Below are 16632 nucleotides of genomic sequence, written 5' to 3'. Positions count from 1 at the left end.
GTAGTTTTCTATGAACTCATTCCCACAAGCCGCGGAAAATGTGTATAGTAGTAATATTTCTTTGAACATTTCTACAAAATTAATAGTAGGTAGTATAAGTTACCAATTCAATTCCTTGATGTATACATATTTCTTGTAAAAAATGCTGGAATGATTTAATTAGCATGCTAAAACCAACTGGCATTACTTCATTTATGATATGAACCTCTGTGAGACCAACCAACAAACACCTTGCCTGCAATAAAAAATAATAATAAATAAATAAAAAACTAATGAAAATGACTCGAAAACTTTGAGTTTTAACGATAATGACAAAATAAAGGATAAAGTGAATATTACCAAGATTGATTTTTTAGTGTTAAAATATGGTTTTTCGTTAAAGTGAACAGTATAGAGAATTTTTCGTTAAAGTTTCCTAAAAGAAATGGGTTCAAAACAAACATTTATAAGACAAAAGTTTAGGGCAAAACATTTTGAAAAAGAAGGAAAAAGGGCTCGAAAAGAGACTTTTCAAAAACAAAAAAATAAGAGTACTTAAAGCTTATGGAGTACATAGAACAAAATCAAGCCCAATAATTTTCTAAATGTTCCGAGTTGGTCGTTGCGTCACTGTGGCAACGGATGGGGTAAAACTCCTCATAATTTCTCTGGACCCGAAAAGAGTATATAATCGTAGCTTATCACTGATTATTTACTTTTTAAAAAAATAAAATATACAACTGACCATACTTAATAAAATTAAATTTTATTGTTGTTGAACATTTCTTACACTAGTTTTAATTTCATCCGTTAAGTATCTTAAGAAATTACCAATTGGATTAATTATTTTTTAATTCTAAGCCTCAAATCTCAATGAATTAGACATAAATTAATTAGACATAAATTAAACAATAATTTATGTCTAAAAACTCTCTCAGACATAACAACAAACACCTTGCCTACAACAAAAAATGGGTGCACCATTGGTACAACCACTAAGGATCAGAGTGGTCCCAGGCTCATCCTGACTATTGTGTAAGAAATTTTAACGGCTTTAAACTTGCAGTTGTAGAACCGTAAGACATGAAGAATAAGATGAATTATCCTCATGAAGAAGTTAAGTCGAAATACATCGTATCTTACATTTTTCTAACAATTTTGTTTGTTTTGTCTTTGTGAATTAATGAAACTCAAGGTTGAGGTTTTAAAATCAACTTTAATGTTATTTCTAAAGCTACCTAATCAACTATTATTTGCAACCCTCTTCTTTGCCCTTCTTTTTCTATCAAACTATTCAAACCAAATTTCTTTGTATTTTCTTCCTATAATTTCAATTTTTTTATCGTTTACCTTGCCCTCTACCTCCCACTCTTGTATTATACACTTCCTTCGATTCTCTTTATTAAATTAATGGGTCCTTTAATTTTGTGAAGATCACTTCAATTGTTGATGCTACGAGTTCTAAATCTTTCTCAAGACATATATAAAAAACCCTCTCTCACAAAGAATTTTAGCTCCACCATTGGGTGCACCACAAAATCAATCCAACAATTCAGTAACTACAAATTGTGCACAATAATTCTCTTTAAGTAATATATCTTCATTGATGGCATTGGAAACGGAAAGGATCCGATTGGAATTACATATTCAAATCGATCTCAGACATTCAAAATTAACAAGCAAATTCATCAGATCATAACAAGTTTTACAAAAAGCCCCAAATTTAACCAGAAGGATTCGATTCAAAATATCTTGAATTAACCTCCGAAACCATAAAGGGTTCGTCCCTGCCTCTTTAGAGCATAGACAACATCCATGGCGGTCACCGTCTTCCTCCTGGCATGCTCGGTGTACGTCACAGCGTCGCGAATGACGTTCTCCAAGAAGATCTTGAGAACCCCTCTGGTTTCTTCATATATGAGGCCGCTTATGCGCTTCACACCTCCTCTGCGAGCGAGCCTTCGTATGGCCGGCTTGGTGATCCCCTGGATGTTGTCCCTCAGCACCTTCCTGTGCCTCTTGGCTCCGCCCTTACCCAACCCCTTTCCTCCCTTTCCTCTCCCTGTCATTTTCCCGGAAATTTAAATTTTCTGACCTCCCAAACAAATTTGTTGTGAAAGTTAGGTTGAATCTGGTGAATGAAGAATCGACGAGGAAGGGGGGTTTATAGTGGGGAGCGGAATCGAGCGATCTTTGAATTTTTGGCGTTGCCGCCTCGGCTGAGCTTTGTGGGCGGATTTTTTGTTTTTTGTTTTCAACTGGTGCCGTTGGATCGAAACTTATCGACGGCTGGCCAGGTCGATCCTCGTGAATGAAATTTGTACTAACTGAATACTTTATTATGGGTCATCTAACGGCTGAAATAAGATATTGAAAGAGTACTTGGATCGTGTAAATACGGTTTCGCCACTGCCGCAGTTTTACATTTTTTTTTTCTTCATTACAATCATAAATAGAGTAAATATGACCCCGTATAAGTTTGTATACAATTGCAACTTTATCTAACATTTTTAAAATTTCACAATGACAAACATTAAAATTTAATTAAAATATCATACATCTATTACAATTTGTTAAATTAATCGTTTACATTATGATGTAACAAGATAAAAATAACTTTAAAAAATAATTATTCAAAGTAAGTATTTAATATAATTTTGAAATAACAAAATAATAATAATAGGTCCCACCTCCTCCTTCTCTGGCCAAACTTAGGGCTGGTTTGGTATTGCTATGCTTTGAAAAAAAAATTGCTTCTGCTGTGCTGTGAGAATAAGCAGTTGTGAAATAAAGCAGCAGAGTGTTTTATAAACTTTTATGTAAAACATATATGAAAAAAGCTGATTTTTCAAAGCTGGGTTTTGCAACTTCTTGTTTTTGGCTTTTTTTTTTTACCCAAAACTGTGAAAAAAAGCTGAAGCTAAATGTTTACCAAACACAAAAACAGGTCCCAGCTTTTTTCAAAATCACTTCAGTACCAAACCAAGCCTTAGACCCAACCACACCTCATTCTCTACAACCCTCCCCAACCCAACCTCTCAAATTCGTTGCAGGACCTCTCTCAATCCTATCTTCCCCCCTCCCTTTTCCATAAGCCACCCAGTGTGGAAAACTTCCGGCAAGATAACGACACGCGTTGAGTTTCAAGACGTCATTAGATAGAGTGATGTTGATCGAAAACCCCACCTGATTAGTCCTCAAAAACGACTTATTTAACATATGTTTAACGGATGTAAAATGTTGCAATTAAATTACAACTTGTATGACACTAAATTGCAATTAAATTGTAATTGTACACTAACTTCAGGGTGAAATATGCAATTTATCCTAAATTTTCTTAAGGGTAAACTACCTATACCCCCAAACCATTAAAAGATTGTCGTTACCCCCAAAACTACTTTTTTTGCTGATTTACTCCCTTAACTAGTACGAAACAGCCAATTACTCCCCCATTGCTAGATTTTAGAGAATTTTATCCAAAATTTTGTTAAGTGGTGTTAAAGTAACTTATGTGGATGGTGAAGAACCTTCTGAAGCACAAGTTGACAGTGATGAATAGCAATGTGGATAGCGGATATGAACAACACAAATACGTTAGTGCCTAAATTCATGAATTTAGTGAGATAAAAAGACAAGTTTTTCCTCTTGCCTCTCACATGACACCACTTAACAGGAAATTTAGATGAAATTCTCTGAAATATAACGGCAAAGGTTATTGGCAATCCTATAATAATTCAGTCTATTTTTAATGGATGATAGTCTAACATTGATTCAATTTGAATCATTGGAAGAGAGATCTAAATCCCGAGTAGGATGACCTGGGAAAAGTTAGGGTTACAATGGACATATTTCTGAGCAACTGAGCTTGGTTCATGATTAAGAACAGATGCTAAGAAAGTTTGCATGGACTCCTAAAGCATATTTAAGATCCTTAATCTCTCCACCAAGAACATGGTTCTTTGTTCCCCATTGCACCCACAAAAAAGAAGAGAATCAAATTCCCTTTCTCTCCACTTTCATAGGAACTTCAGTTCTACTTTGAAAGACGATGGAGTCTATAATTGTCCATCAAGCACTTCGGGAATATTCCCATTATTATTTGATGATTCGATCATGTATCTGCATTATTACGATCTATTAAGAGTTCCACACCGTTAGTTAGATGATTGTACAAGTTAGCAATATAGTTAGTTTGTTAGTATTTGGTTAGAGTAGTTAGGCTTACTAATTATGTAATACTTCCTTTTCAGTTAATACAAGTCTCATTTCTCTCTCTCTCTCTCTCTCTCTCTCTCTCTCTCTCTCTCTCTCTCTCTCTCTAGTTCTTCATCTTTCTCACTGTTATTCTTCTTTCATTTTCTCTTCAGTTCTGAAATATTTCAATGTATTTAACACAATTTGCTGGATGAGTATGATCCATTTTCATTTCTCTCACAGATATGGGACTTGACACAGCATGCACCTCATCAGTCCATGTCAGGCTTCCGAAAAAGGATGCTGTGTTCACTTGGTAGGCAGTGGAAACCGCAACTGTAAAGAAGATCGCCTTAACTGTCGAGTTGAAGGCGTCTCTAGCTTTACAACTACTTTGATGCGTGATGGAGGCTCGATTTGAGCTTTGTACATTGAGTTGACAGAACCAGTATTCATTACAGTTCGAGTGAGTGTTACAGGATTTCTTAGATTTGGAATGGTAATGGACGGCAGGTTTACATCAAGAATTGAAGGTTTTGTAACAGGACATGATGTGGCTTGTTGAACAAGTAGAGAAACAGCTGAGGTGTTGTAGCCAAACGCACAAAGGTAGCTTATGTAGTCATTTGTGCTGATATCATATATGAGGCTAGGGTTCGCTGCCTTGTTCGGGTTCACTAAGCCTCCTCCATAATCAAAATGGATCCGCAACCTTCTGCTCTGCCCCTTCAGCAAAGACCGGCTCTCCAAATGGATCTGCAAAAGAAGAAAAAAACTTTGTTTATTATTAATGTGCTGACCTAATCTCGAAACCATCCAATTTCACTACATTACTGACACTTGCTAATCGCTTGGACACTAAGCATTATGGTTGTAGATCAACCTGTTGTGATTAGTCGCACGATTTGCATGAATAACAAGGATTAAACACACATGTCCCGTTGAGAAAGATGCACAGAGGATTTGAACTTGATTTTAGAAGAGCAATTTGTATGGTACGGGTACACCAGTGGCGTCCTATGCTAATGCTACAAAGACACGTGAAAATAGTACGTATTCATTTCATTCCAATCATTTATATCAAACGAGTCCTGAATTCAGTATTTTGGGGTGTTTGTACTGCACATGCATGTACATAGAGAATGACAAGTCAAAGCTTGAAAGGTGGTTTATAGATGAACTGAATATACCCAAATTGAAGTCTTAATTCGTGATTCTCTACCCAAATTGATCAAACCCAAATTTCGTAGGCTGTTTTTGGTTTTGATGTAGCTCAAGTATTGCACACACATCAGTACTCGTATGAATGTATGTCACGCAATGCGCCTTAACAAGCACTGGTTGAAGCATGTCAGGGGAACATATAAGTACTTTTTTACGTGCAAAGCATGCCAGGGAAGCTATGATTGCTTTTGATGCCAACATCTTAATGAAGGAAGAAAGCTTCCAGTTTCCCAGACTTTCACGTTCATTACTAATCGCTACTTATCCGAAGGTTTTTGTGTTTGCAAAGACTTGACAACCTCCTCAAGTTACTAGTGCACTGCACACAAAGATTGGCTTTTAAGATTCGTGGCCAAAGAAATGATAATGTAAATGGGAATATAAGTTTAATATAAACAAATCAACTCGGTAATTTTCTTAACTTCTACGTTTTATGGAATCCAGGAGTGTCAATATCCATTTGTATAGTGCGCAATTTGCTACGGTCGAGTGATATTTTCTTTACTTTTAGGGCTGGTTCGATATGGGATACCGAACCAAAATTAGTATCCTGAATCCCAAACCAAAATTTTTCGGGACCGAAATTTGAAGATCAATCCCAAACCAAATTTTTCGGGAATCCCAAAATATTTTCGAAATTTCGGGACAAATCCGGAATCACTAATTGAAATATGAAATTATGAATTGTTCTTCAAATATATTCTACTATCAAACTATTTAAATTCAATTAAGACTCCAACGAGGTGAAAGTTGATTAACCGTTCTAACAAATCATAAGGGGGAGAAATTGAAACGCACTTGCTCAATCTCTGACTAAGAGCACGGAGAGCCGCAGGCCTTCTTCCCCAACCAGCGGAATAATTAGGCTGAGAAACTTCTTGAGATATCTGCCTCAGGTTGCGTAATGCCTGAAAGAAGAAATATGTCCACATTACAACACAAGATGTATGAAGCTTCATCGTTTCTACGATTCTAACTTGTTTTAAACATTCTCAACTAAGAAATTTTAATATCCAAACAAGATGACATCGATCAGGAGAAAACAATCTTACTGCCATACTTGTCTTCTGAGCAAGAAGTGTTGATGACTCATAAAGCGGGCGCAACACTTCAGGTACACTCCAAGGCTGGTTTAAGCAATCAAATTAACAAGTCAAAATTATGATCAATCAAGCCAAGGAAGTGACATTGCTTCAATATACAAAAGCCATATGATCAACAATGTGAAGGATCAAGCCACCACCTTCACAAGGTCTAATTAGATACCCGCTAGCTCGACAGCATTTCCGCTCTCACAAAATTCTGCACTGGTGGCATGCTAGAACCATTCTGTGTATTGTTAAGTGATCTTTCACAGACCCACCAACAATAATTAAAAGTGCTTGAACTGGACACAGTTACAAACAAGTAACACCAAATTGTTGAGTGCTCATGTAAAAGAAACAAGGACATCTGTTACAACGAAATTACATTGGAGATGAAATAATGTTTAGGGTAGTAAAGAAATTACATTGGAGATGAAATAATGAAACTCACTATAAAGTCCAGTTATAATTTGTACATAATACCCTCACTCTCGTACATACAAAGTAGGTCACTAGAAGGAAGTCTTGCAGTTTAATACTGTATAATTAGAATTGTATATAATAGCCTCATTCTCATACGTATATAATAGCCTCACTCCTAAATCGAAAAAAAAATTCATAAACCTTAACCTAATGGTAAACATAAATATAGAAATTAAATTAGCGCTGGAATCATGAACATCCAATCCAAAACATAAACAAATTTCACAAACTCTAATCTAGAATTCGAACCCTAAATAAAAATTTCAAACCCTAAATTAATTCCAAAATTTACTTGATTTGAGGGAGAATCGGTGCACAGTGCACTAAATGAAAAAGATTCTATGATTTTGAGTGTCTGATAAAAAAAATCGCATGAGAGAGAATCACAAGAGAGAGAGCGGTGGCCATGGCTCTGTGTGGTGAAGGAAGGCTTCACAGTGAGGGATGAGAAGTCGAGAGAGAGAGAGAGAGATTAGAGAGGTTAGTAGAGAGAGAGGTGAGTCACTTGTGTGATGTGGGTGTGGCCGGATTCGAAGACGGCAAATAAGGAGGAGAGAAAGATCGAGAGAAATCGGAGGTGAGGTCGAGAGAGAGAGTAACTAAGTGAGGGTTTTATTTAGATTCAACGGTTGAGATTAAATCTCAACCAAATTCGACGACTGTTACAATTCTAAATATATATTTAAAATTAAATAATATATATCTATTTCAGTTCGGTTCGGGATTACCGAACGAATGAAAATGTGAGACTGATTCCTATACCGAAATTTCGAGATTAGTTCGAGATTGGGTACCTAGATTTTCAGGATTTTCAGTTTGGGATTTTTTCGGTTTGATTTGGGGATTTTTTCAATTCGGTTTGGAATTTTAGGTATTTTTTCCCACCCCTATTCAGTTGTAAATAAAAGGTCTCAGGTTTAATCTCAAGAATGAAGAGTTCATAACCAATTTATTCTCTTATTCTCTTATTGTAAATATATCATTGTATAAAACAAAGTTGTCAAATACCAAGTGATGAATGAACATTTTTTTAAAACCTCAACCGTACTTACGAGGGAGAATTTTATCAATCAACCAAAAACATAATAGTAATGTTATTGGGAACAGACAAAACTAACACACTCTTTAATATAGGTGAATTTATTAAATAATAGAAATCACTTTTATATCCAATAGGAGATGCCAAATGTCCATACAAAAGGCATTGGAATGGACATTTTACATTTTTTGTTGGTTGAAAAACTATCCAATATTCGGAATATAAAATACTTATCTTTGTCAAAAAATGTAGATAAAAATGTAACTGTACATCTTGTGAAGAAGGACCATGCCAATCAAAGAGAAAAAAATAAATTAGATTCCAAATTAAAATCTCTTCCGTTAGAGTAGCTATTACATTTACATCTTCTGGAAATCTATGCCATGTAAACGCAGCTTTACATCTCAAATTTGTATTTCTTCATCCCAAAGTCGTAGTATTTGACACATAAGTTTAGCAGGGCAAATTCTTAAAACTGATTTGCCAAAATACCCATTAGGGTTGAATATGGGCTTAGGGCAATTAAGGTAAGAGCAGGTTTTGTAAAAGCCCACCATGAATGGGCCCAGGTTTGGGTAAATCTTCATTGGGCCGGGTTTGGGTAAATCTTGTCTAGATGTCCATTGTGTTGGAGGATGACGATGATCATTAAGAAGCTGCACATTACTAATTACTGCAACCAATTTTTCTAAGTTTATGATGTCTCGTATGTTGCATGATAATAAGCAAATAGGTATCCCTCAGCAACTAGTTTGTAGCGTGAGCATCTCAGAGATGCACTCATGTGTTTGTTTCGGTAATCAATTAGGACCTAGGACGTCGGATGTCAAAGATAAACGTTCTTAACCACTTGAGTTACGTGTTCTATGATGCTTATCAGCTCCATTAGCATATAAAATGAAAGTGTTGACATATAAATATATAATCTATCAACAGAACTGCCCAACAAAATAATGTGATTGGTAGCCACCATCAACAGTGCATCACCAGTTTCAATTCTTAAATAACTAATCTCAGAACTGATCAAACTAACCCATCACTACCAAATTTTTAGAGGCTTAATTTGTTAATTTAGTTTCTTCTGCAACATCTGGGCATGCATGATAGTAGAATTAGTATGTAAAACAAAGCTTAAAACACAATTAATTAAAACACTTGGGGCTCACATATTCAAGCTTTACTTTTGCCTCAAGTTATGGATTTAAAAACAGGAAAACAACACAGGACGGAACAAAAAAAAATCTGGCACTGGATCTGATGAACTGCTAAATTCACTCCTACGTAAAATTAAACAAAGTTGATGGGAAGAAAAAGGGAGGGGGTAGGGACAACCGGACAAGTCAAAAATATGAGTCATGGCAATCAGGACCCGTGAAGAAGGGAATGGTGTTGGAGAGGAGAATCTAGGGTTTATATGGTAGCAATAGGGTTTAGGGGTACCTAGAACACCATCACAGCATGTTATTAGTTATAATATGCATTTTAAATTTTTAATAAATCATAAAATTAAAACATATCAACTCTATTCTTCACTTATATCAAAATACGTAGAATTATAACAACACGTAACGATATTTTCAACCCACACAAAAATTTCTTACGGTGTCAGAGGATGTGGGAGTATGGTATCGTAATGGTGCTCTACCACAACTACACAAATTTAATATTTTTATCCTTTTCTTTCTTTACTTTTTGGATAATTTAAATTTATGCATAAGTGTAACTCACTTCTATGACTTCATCATGCATTCACGTACGTCGTTCTGTCTGTCTGTTTGCCATTTGACACCCTGGCATCAAATGGACTATGTGAGCCTTGACTTTAGGTCACATTTACTATAACCATTCACCAACCTAACTTACCTTTTTCAAGTTCATACTCAAAAATGATTCGTTGTCAATTTATAGAATTTCGTGTCTACAATCAAAATTGTTCATATTATAAATCACCTAATAAAAATCGTTTACGCAAAAAATTCAATTAAAACTTAAGTTGTTTAGTCAATGAATTGTATAAAAACAAATAAATGGAATTGGTAAAATCATTACTGACCATCTATGTATTTATTAGAATAGATTGACGAAATAACCTTTTTTTAAATTCATTTTTTTGCAGAGATGATTTTTACATTGTGATTCATAATATGAACGGTTATGATCATAAGCTCAAAAACTCTGTGATTCATGCACTAGGAGTTTTGAGTAGGAGTTCAAACTCATTTTTGAGTAGCCAAGTTTACAGTATATAGAAAATTGTAGCAATGATCCCTTAACTTTAACCCAATTGGAGCAATGGTCCCTCAACTAAAATCCATGACAATTGATCCCTTAACTCATCAAAACGTGCAACTATGGTCTTTTTCGTTAACTCCATCATAATTTCGTCAAAATGACTCATGTTGGAAGGACCATTACTACAATGAGGTTAATGTTGAGGGATCATTGCTTCAATTGGGTTAAAGTTAGGGACTATTTGTCTAATTGGGTTAAAATTGAGAGATCATTGCTATAATTTTTTTCATTTGGTTTTTTATATTTGCCCCTTGATTTATTTTGACGGAAGTTTTAACGGAGTTGACTAAAAAGATCATAACTACATGTATTGATGAGTTAAGGGATCAATGATCATGAATTTTTAGTTGAGAAATCATTACTCCAATTAAGTTAAAATTAAAGGATTACTGCTACAATTTCTTCTTACAACATTTGGCCAACTTTGTTCGCAGCTCTATTTTTGCATGTGGACCAGCCTGCCCTCTTTGGCTTCGTAAATTGTTTATGTCTGCTCCAAAGCTAAAGGACTATGCAGTACCGATAAAGTTTTTTTGAATTTGCAATAGAAGCATTTTTCCATTTTACAAATCTATATTTGCAAAGATATTATCTGAATTGTATGTTGAGCTCCTTCAAAGTAAAGTTTTCTTTTTGTGTTTTTTTTTTTCAATCAAAGGTTTTCTTTCTGTATTTAGATCAATTGAAATGTTAATGAAGTAAAATTATAAGTTTTACATAGATAATATATTTTGCTGGTAAAATATGTTGTTTTAATACATCGTGATTATTGCTTGTATAACACTGTATCTTATGTACATCGTGACTCCAACTTTGAATTTGGTTACAAAAACATGATTTTTGTCACTAGTTCAATACTCATCTCTTGATAAATTAAGACCGAGTAAAACAATATTGGCACAAAGACTTTACCAACAAGTAAGTATAATAATCATCATATAATAATCATACATTAGTGACATACATGAAAATACAAAAGGATATAAAAACGAAAGTTTCACATCACAGGCGTAGATAAGTTATTTTTATTTTTCTACATAGAGACTAGTATTCAAAATTGGGGTATATGGTAAATTACAGGTCAAATTGCTACATCAACAATACTAGAGTCAGCACAAACAATACATAAAATTATGAGGTTTCAAGTTTTTATATTAGCAAAATAATTTCTGCACGCTACTCTTCTATTTTTCTTGCACATCTACATGTATTTGTGCTATTAAAAAAACAGAAAGACATAACCATATATCTTAAATTAAACAGGAAATCTGCAAAATGATAAGCATGTAGGAAATAAAACATGGAAAAATAAAAAATAAAAAATATAAAAAATATACAAAAACAAGGGCAAAGGCGCAGAAAGTATAGCCAGTGCGAATGCATTCCATTGCTTGGAAAAGCTTAAGAATAAAGGGACATTATTGACGGTTAAAGCTGCCATGGCTTTTGTCATTTTTTTTCAAAACATTTTAAATAATATTATTTTTACCGTGACAGAAAAATGGAGAAAATGGAAAATTATAATTACTAGGTAGCCCATCTCCCCTCAACTGTTTAACTCCATCTATTTCCCTTCCTTTTCCTTTTCGAATATATACGTCACTGTTTCAGGACATGATTTTGTTGCTGTGCTGTCTGTAAGAAAAACTGATCTTTCTCTAATGGGGTTGCTACTGCTCATATTTTCTTCCTGAAGCTTCCTCCCCAAAACCCCACTCCACAAAAGCTTAAGCAAAGGGGAGGTACCTTAAAGCTGACGACTTTTTTGCAGATGGGTCTCAGTAAACCTCACAAGGTCGGCAATGGAGTCTCCGTCAGATGGGCTTCTCTCTTCTGCATTGCCAGCTTCTTCCTCGGTGTTCTTGTTGTCAACAGGTTCTCTCTCTCTCTCTCTCTCTCTCTCTCTCTCGCTAAGATCTTGTGTTGAGGTGGTTCTTTCAGTTTCCAGATTTGCTTCTCAGTCTAATGGGGCTTGTAAATTTGCATTTTTTAACGTTGTTTGCTACAAATGAGACATCTTTTCCGACCCTTTTGCTGTTTTTTGCAAATGATGCTCTGGTTTCTTAATTCAAATTCTGTTGGCACCATTGTTTGAAATTTAGGATGTTTGCTAATCCTATTTAGTAATTTGATTGTCCTTAAGTTTCCAATTGGACATAATGGGTGCTGAATCGTGGTCGTAATTTAAAGTTACATGATTTGGTTTAAGGAATATGTTGTGATCTATTGGCTTTTTAGTGTGGAAAGTAGTAGATTCAGTGAAGTTTTGCGATGGAGTCTGAAAGGTTAACTCTGATTGGATAAGGAGTTCTCCATGATGTTTGAGTGTTCATTTGGTTGGAAAGCTGATTTTTCGAGTTTCGTAGAAATTTGGGGAGCTTGCTGATCGATTTTAAGTTGGGCATTAGGAAAATGGTTTCAAGTTAACTCCCTTGGATGGTAAATAAAGTAATGGCAGCCAGTTGATATAGTTCAGTGGTGCTGGAAGAGATTCCTAGCCCTTGGAGCCGGTAAGAGGCTAGTTATTCTAAACGGTGATGCCAATTTTTGACCTAGTGTTAGATAAGTTTATGTACTCAGTCACATTGTACTGAAACTTTTCCCTTGAAGAATCAAATTCTGGTCAGAATCGTTTCTATCAGTTGGCTGGCATTGCAAAGGGAACATGAAGCTGACAGATGGGAACAACTTGAAGACGAATATGCACCCAATAATACTCTTGATCTGCTTAGCTTTGCTTTGTGATTGGTAATTTATATTACTTTGGCAAATTCTGCCAATAGATTTACTCTTCAATTTGGAACCAGATCTCCTATGTCTCTGATATTGCATAGAAATATAAGTTTTGAGTGTTGATCAATCACCACAAAAATCTAATGTACTAGGCTGGTGAAGCCCAACTATGGTACCCAAATCACATGAATGTGACAAGAGAAGCAAAGGATCATTGGATGACCTTAAAGTATGAGAGTTGAACTGTAAATTGCTTGGAAACGAATTTTTTTTATCTATCCCACTCATGTGACATGGGACTGTATTTGTCTGGTTCATATTGTTGTTTTCTTGACAGAAAATTGCATTGGTCAGTTGCTGATGTTTATCTTGCAGCTTTTGGGGTGTTCCCGATCCAGACAAAATTGATGAGGAGGCTCCACCACTGGAGAAAGATCAACCAAGAAGAGTTCTGCCTCCCATAGTTAATTGTGAGAAGAAGGCAAGTTACAAGATCCAAATATTTGTTAGCTCCATTTATATAGTAAATCAGTAATAGTTTATCTGTGCTACTGCAGGAGGTCACTGATGGCGTGGGAGACATCCTTTCTCAAGTCTCGCAAACACATGATGTGATCATGTAACTTCCCATGTCCTTCTATTATTTGAGGAAATCTTGAAAGTGATCATTTTTTGTATTTCAATATATACATTGATGTTGGTATGTTATTGACATTTATGCTGCATTTCTTTCCAGGGCATTAGATAAGACAATCTCCACATTAGAGGTCCAGCTGGCAACAGCTAGAGCTTCTAAATCTGGCAATTATGAAGGATCTCCTGTGGTGATAAGACCGGGAAAGGAGCCATTGAAAGAGCGCCAGAAGCTTTTCTTTGTGATGGGAATCATGACTGCCTTTAGCAGCCGAAAACGAAGGGAGTCAATCAGGGAAACGTGGATGCCCCAAGGTTGAAACCCAAAAAACTCGAAATCCATTTCTCTCACATAAAAGATTAGTTGCTGCTATAAGAAATAAGCATATGTATATATAGACACACATAATTGATTAGTTTATCACTTTTCCAGGGGATGAGTTAAAGAAGCTAGAGGCAGAAAAGGGAATTATAATGCGGTTTGTTATTGGACACAGGTAGGCTTACTCTATATTGCAAGTGACTAGCTTAATAAACTGCTTTCTTCAGAATGAAAATTTTAACAAAACTTACTGGTTCCTTTTTTGTCGTCAGTGCAACTCCAGGTGGCCTTTTGGATCGTGCCATTGATGTAGAAGATGAGAAACATAAGGATTTTTTCCGGCTGGTAAGTACTGAGTGCCTAGGACCAAATTGCCTGTTATCTCCAGTTAGTTGTTTGGAGACTCATGCAATGCTTTATGCAGATATATTGTCTTGGGAACCAATCAAAGGAACAAAATTCTTAAACCCTTTGGTGGGCATTTTTTAGTTGTTTTGAGATCTAGATTGTCCATTGGTTCAAACTTCAAATCACTTCGGTGGACCTTATGAAGTGTTCACCATTGTATATCTGCAGAACCACATAGAAGGATATCACGAATTGTCGTCAAAAACCCAAACATATTTTACCGCAGCTGTCTCTAAGTGGGATGCTGACTTTTATATCAAGGTTGATGACGATGTGCACATAAATCTTGGTTAGTGTGTATATTTTTAATTCAGCTGTATCTGCTGTGGAAATATGGGGAGGAAACAATTGATGCAGAATTTGCGGCACTGAATTAATTTCAATATTTGACAGGAATGGTTGGTTCTACCTTGGCCAGTCATAGATCAAAACCTCGTACATATATCGGTTGTATGAAGTCTGGACCTGTCCTAGCGAATAAGTAAGCAGCCAAATGTTGTGCATCTCTCTTGTTTAATTTATGTTTGTCATTCATCATCTGTACCTATTTTGATAGGGGGGTCAAGTACCATGAACCGGAATATTGGAAATTTGGAGAGGAGGGAAATAAGTATTTTCGGCATGCAACAGGTCAAATATACGCAATTTCCAAAGATTTAGCAACTTACATCTCAGTCCATCGGTAAGTCCTTTTGTGCAGTCTCATTTTTCTCTTGTACGCACACACACACACAAGAAAAAAATTCTGCATTTTGTTCTTGCCATGTAACTTGGAAAAGTTCTGTTTTCCACTTTAGGCACATACTTCACAAATATGCAAATGAGGACGTCTCTTTGGGTTCTTGGTTTATTGGTCTTGATGTTGAGCACATTGACGAGCGAAGCCTTTGCTGTGGTACCTCTACTGGTAAGTTCTTGGCAACTCAATTTAGTTCCACTTCAAGCCATTAAAGTGTTAGTTTCTTTATGCATATGACCTCAAGATTGATGCTTTTTGCTTTTCTACGCAATTAGTTATTTAAACTCAACTTATTGATTGTTAAAAGCCATTGCAGTTGATGCTTCTCACTAAAATAATCACTTTTCTTGCAAGCCGCACAAAAGATCACACTGTAATTAGTTCAATTTAGATGTTCTTAAGCTCGATCTCAACTGTGTATAACTCGAAACTCTCTTGTCTTTCTCAAAGAGTGTGAGTGGAAAGCTCAAGCAGGAAACCCTTGTGCTGCCTCGTTTGACTGGAGCTGCAGTGGCATATGCAAATCGGTGGAGAGAATGGAGGAGGTGCACGAGCGATGTGGAGAAGGTGATGAAGCTATTTGGCACACTAGCTTTTGAAACCCGTGTTCATTTGATTGTGATGTAAATGTGTATGGATTAACAGAAGGTTGGTTAAACACAAACCACCTGCCCCATTTTTGCTATTATTTATGCCCCTGGGACAGTTGGTATATGATTAATTTAATCATTGCACAGAGAATCTTGAGTCAGAAAATATGGACAAAATCCTTTCTTTCCAAGTTTGATGCTCTTTGGATGGAAACTAGTTGGCAAGTTGGGTTTTTATTTTCTTTCCATTTTTTATGACACCTTGGTTGGCAGGACTTATATGGAATATGTTCATTGTCATGTTGCGTTCTGGTTAATAATGCATTGTCATGTGTAAGTATATAACAAATATTATTGAATTAAGACCCTAAAATTACAATGATTTTGTTTCACGTAAGTTTCTTTCTTTGATTTGACACACCAATTAAGATCCTAAAATGATAATAATCTTGTTCTATGTAAGTTGTTCTTTTTTATTTGCGGTTGGAGCACAAAAGGTAAAGTCAAATCCAAATGAAAGCTTTTTTTTGGACGGTCCAAAAATAAATGTAAGCATCATCCTTCAAAGTACCGAATCTATATTTGAGATTGCTTTTAATTAATGAAATCAAATTGTGGGCCCTAAAGCAAAGAGGGAAGAGAATGTGTTGCTATGTGCAATGATTGGGGTCATTGCGATTTGAGCAAAAAAAGAACTTGTAAGAAATTAATAGAAAATAGTGACTTACATAGAATGATTTACGCTATTGTAGTATTTTGTTTTAACAATAAAAATTAATGAAGAAAAATTTACACATATCATTGTTTCAATAGATCAAGACGTCACTTGACATTGAATTTATTCATGTAAGTCATTCTTCACTTTTAGACCCAAATACAAAAATACGAGCATAAAATTTAGATTTTTGCAT

At 35.5% G+C, this 16632-nt stretch overlaps 2 protein-coding genes across 2 annotated transcripts; one reads left to right on the top strand and one right to left on the bottom strand.

Annotated features, from left to right (window-relative positions):
• Nucleotides 1-1558: 1558 nt before the first annotated feature.
• LOC137710567 (histone H4-like) lies at nt 1559-2130 on the bottom strand. Its single transcript, XM_068449633.1, has one exon. It carries the CDS (start codon nt 2046-2048, stop codon nt 1737-1739), a length of 312 nt encoding a protein of 103 aa, XP_068305734.1. The 5' UTR covers nt 2049-2130; the 3' UTR covers nt 1559-1736.
• Nucleotides 2131-11831: 9701 nt separating this feature from the next.
• LOC137710927 (beta-1,6-galactosyltransferase GALT31A-like) lies at nt 11832-16016 on the top strand. The gene is made up of 11 exons (XM_068450093.1): nt 11832-12171; nt 13405-13510; nt 13587-13648; nt 13766-13977; nt 14096-14159; nt 14257-14329; nt 14561-14681; nt 14786-14873; nt 14949-15074; nt 15190-15299; nt 15582-16016. The coding sequence occupies exons 1-11, from the start codon at nt 12068-12070 to the stop codon at nt 15728-15730; spliced, it is 1215 nt and encodes a 404-aa protein (XP_068306194.1). The 5' UTR covers nt 11832-12067; the 3' UTR covers nt 15731-16016.
• The last annotated feature ends 616 nt before the right edge of the window (nt 16017-16632 follow it).

The sequence above is a fragment of the Pyrus communis genome, chromosome 12 (genome assembly GCF_963583255.1).
Source record: "Pyrus communis chromosome 12, drPyrComm1.1, whole genome shotgun sequence".
Classification (NCBI taxonomy): domain Eukaryota; kingdom Viridiplantae; phylum Streptophyta; class Magnoliopsida; order Rosales; family Rosaceae; genus Pyrus; species Pyrus communis.
This window is presented reverse-complemented; position numbering and strand designations above follow the sequence as displayed.

Excerpts from the sequence above, each read along its gene's own strand:
- LOC137710567 (XM_068449633.1), bottom strand. The coding sequence starts at position 2,048 with ATGACAGGGAGAGGAAAGGGAGGAAAGGGGTTGGGTAAGGGCGGAGCC.
- LOC137710927 (XM_068450093.1), top strand. The coding sequence starts at position 12,068 with ATGGGTCTCAGTAAACCTCACAAGGTCGGCAATGGAGTCTCCGTCAGA. Across the intron at positions 13,978-14,095 it reads GGAAACGTGGATGCCCCAAG|GGGATGAGTTAAAGAAGCTA; the intron begins GTTGAAACCCAA and ends TCACTTTTCCAG. Across the intron at positions 15,300-15,581 it reads TTGCTGTGGTACCTCTACTG|AGTGTGAGTGGAAAGCTCAA; the intron begins GTAAGTTCTTGG and ends TCTTTCTCAAAG.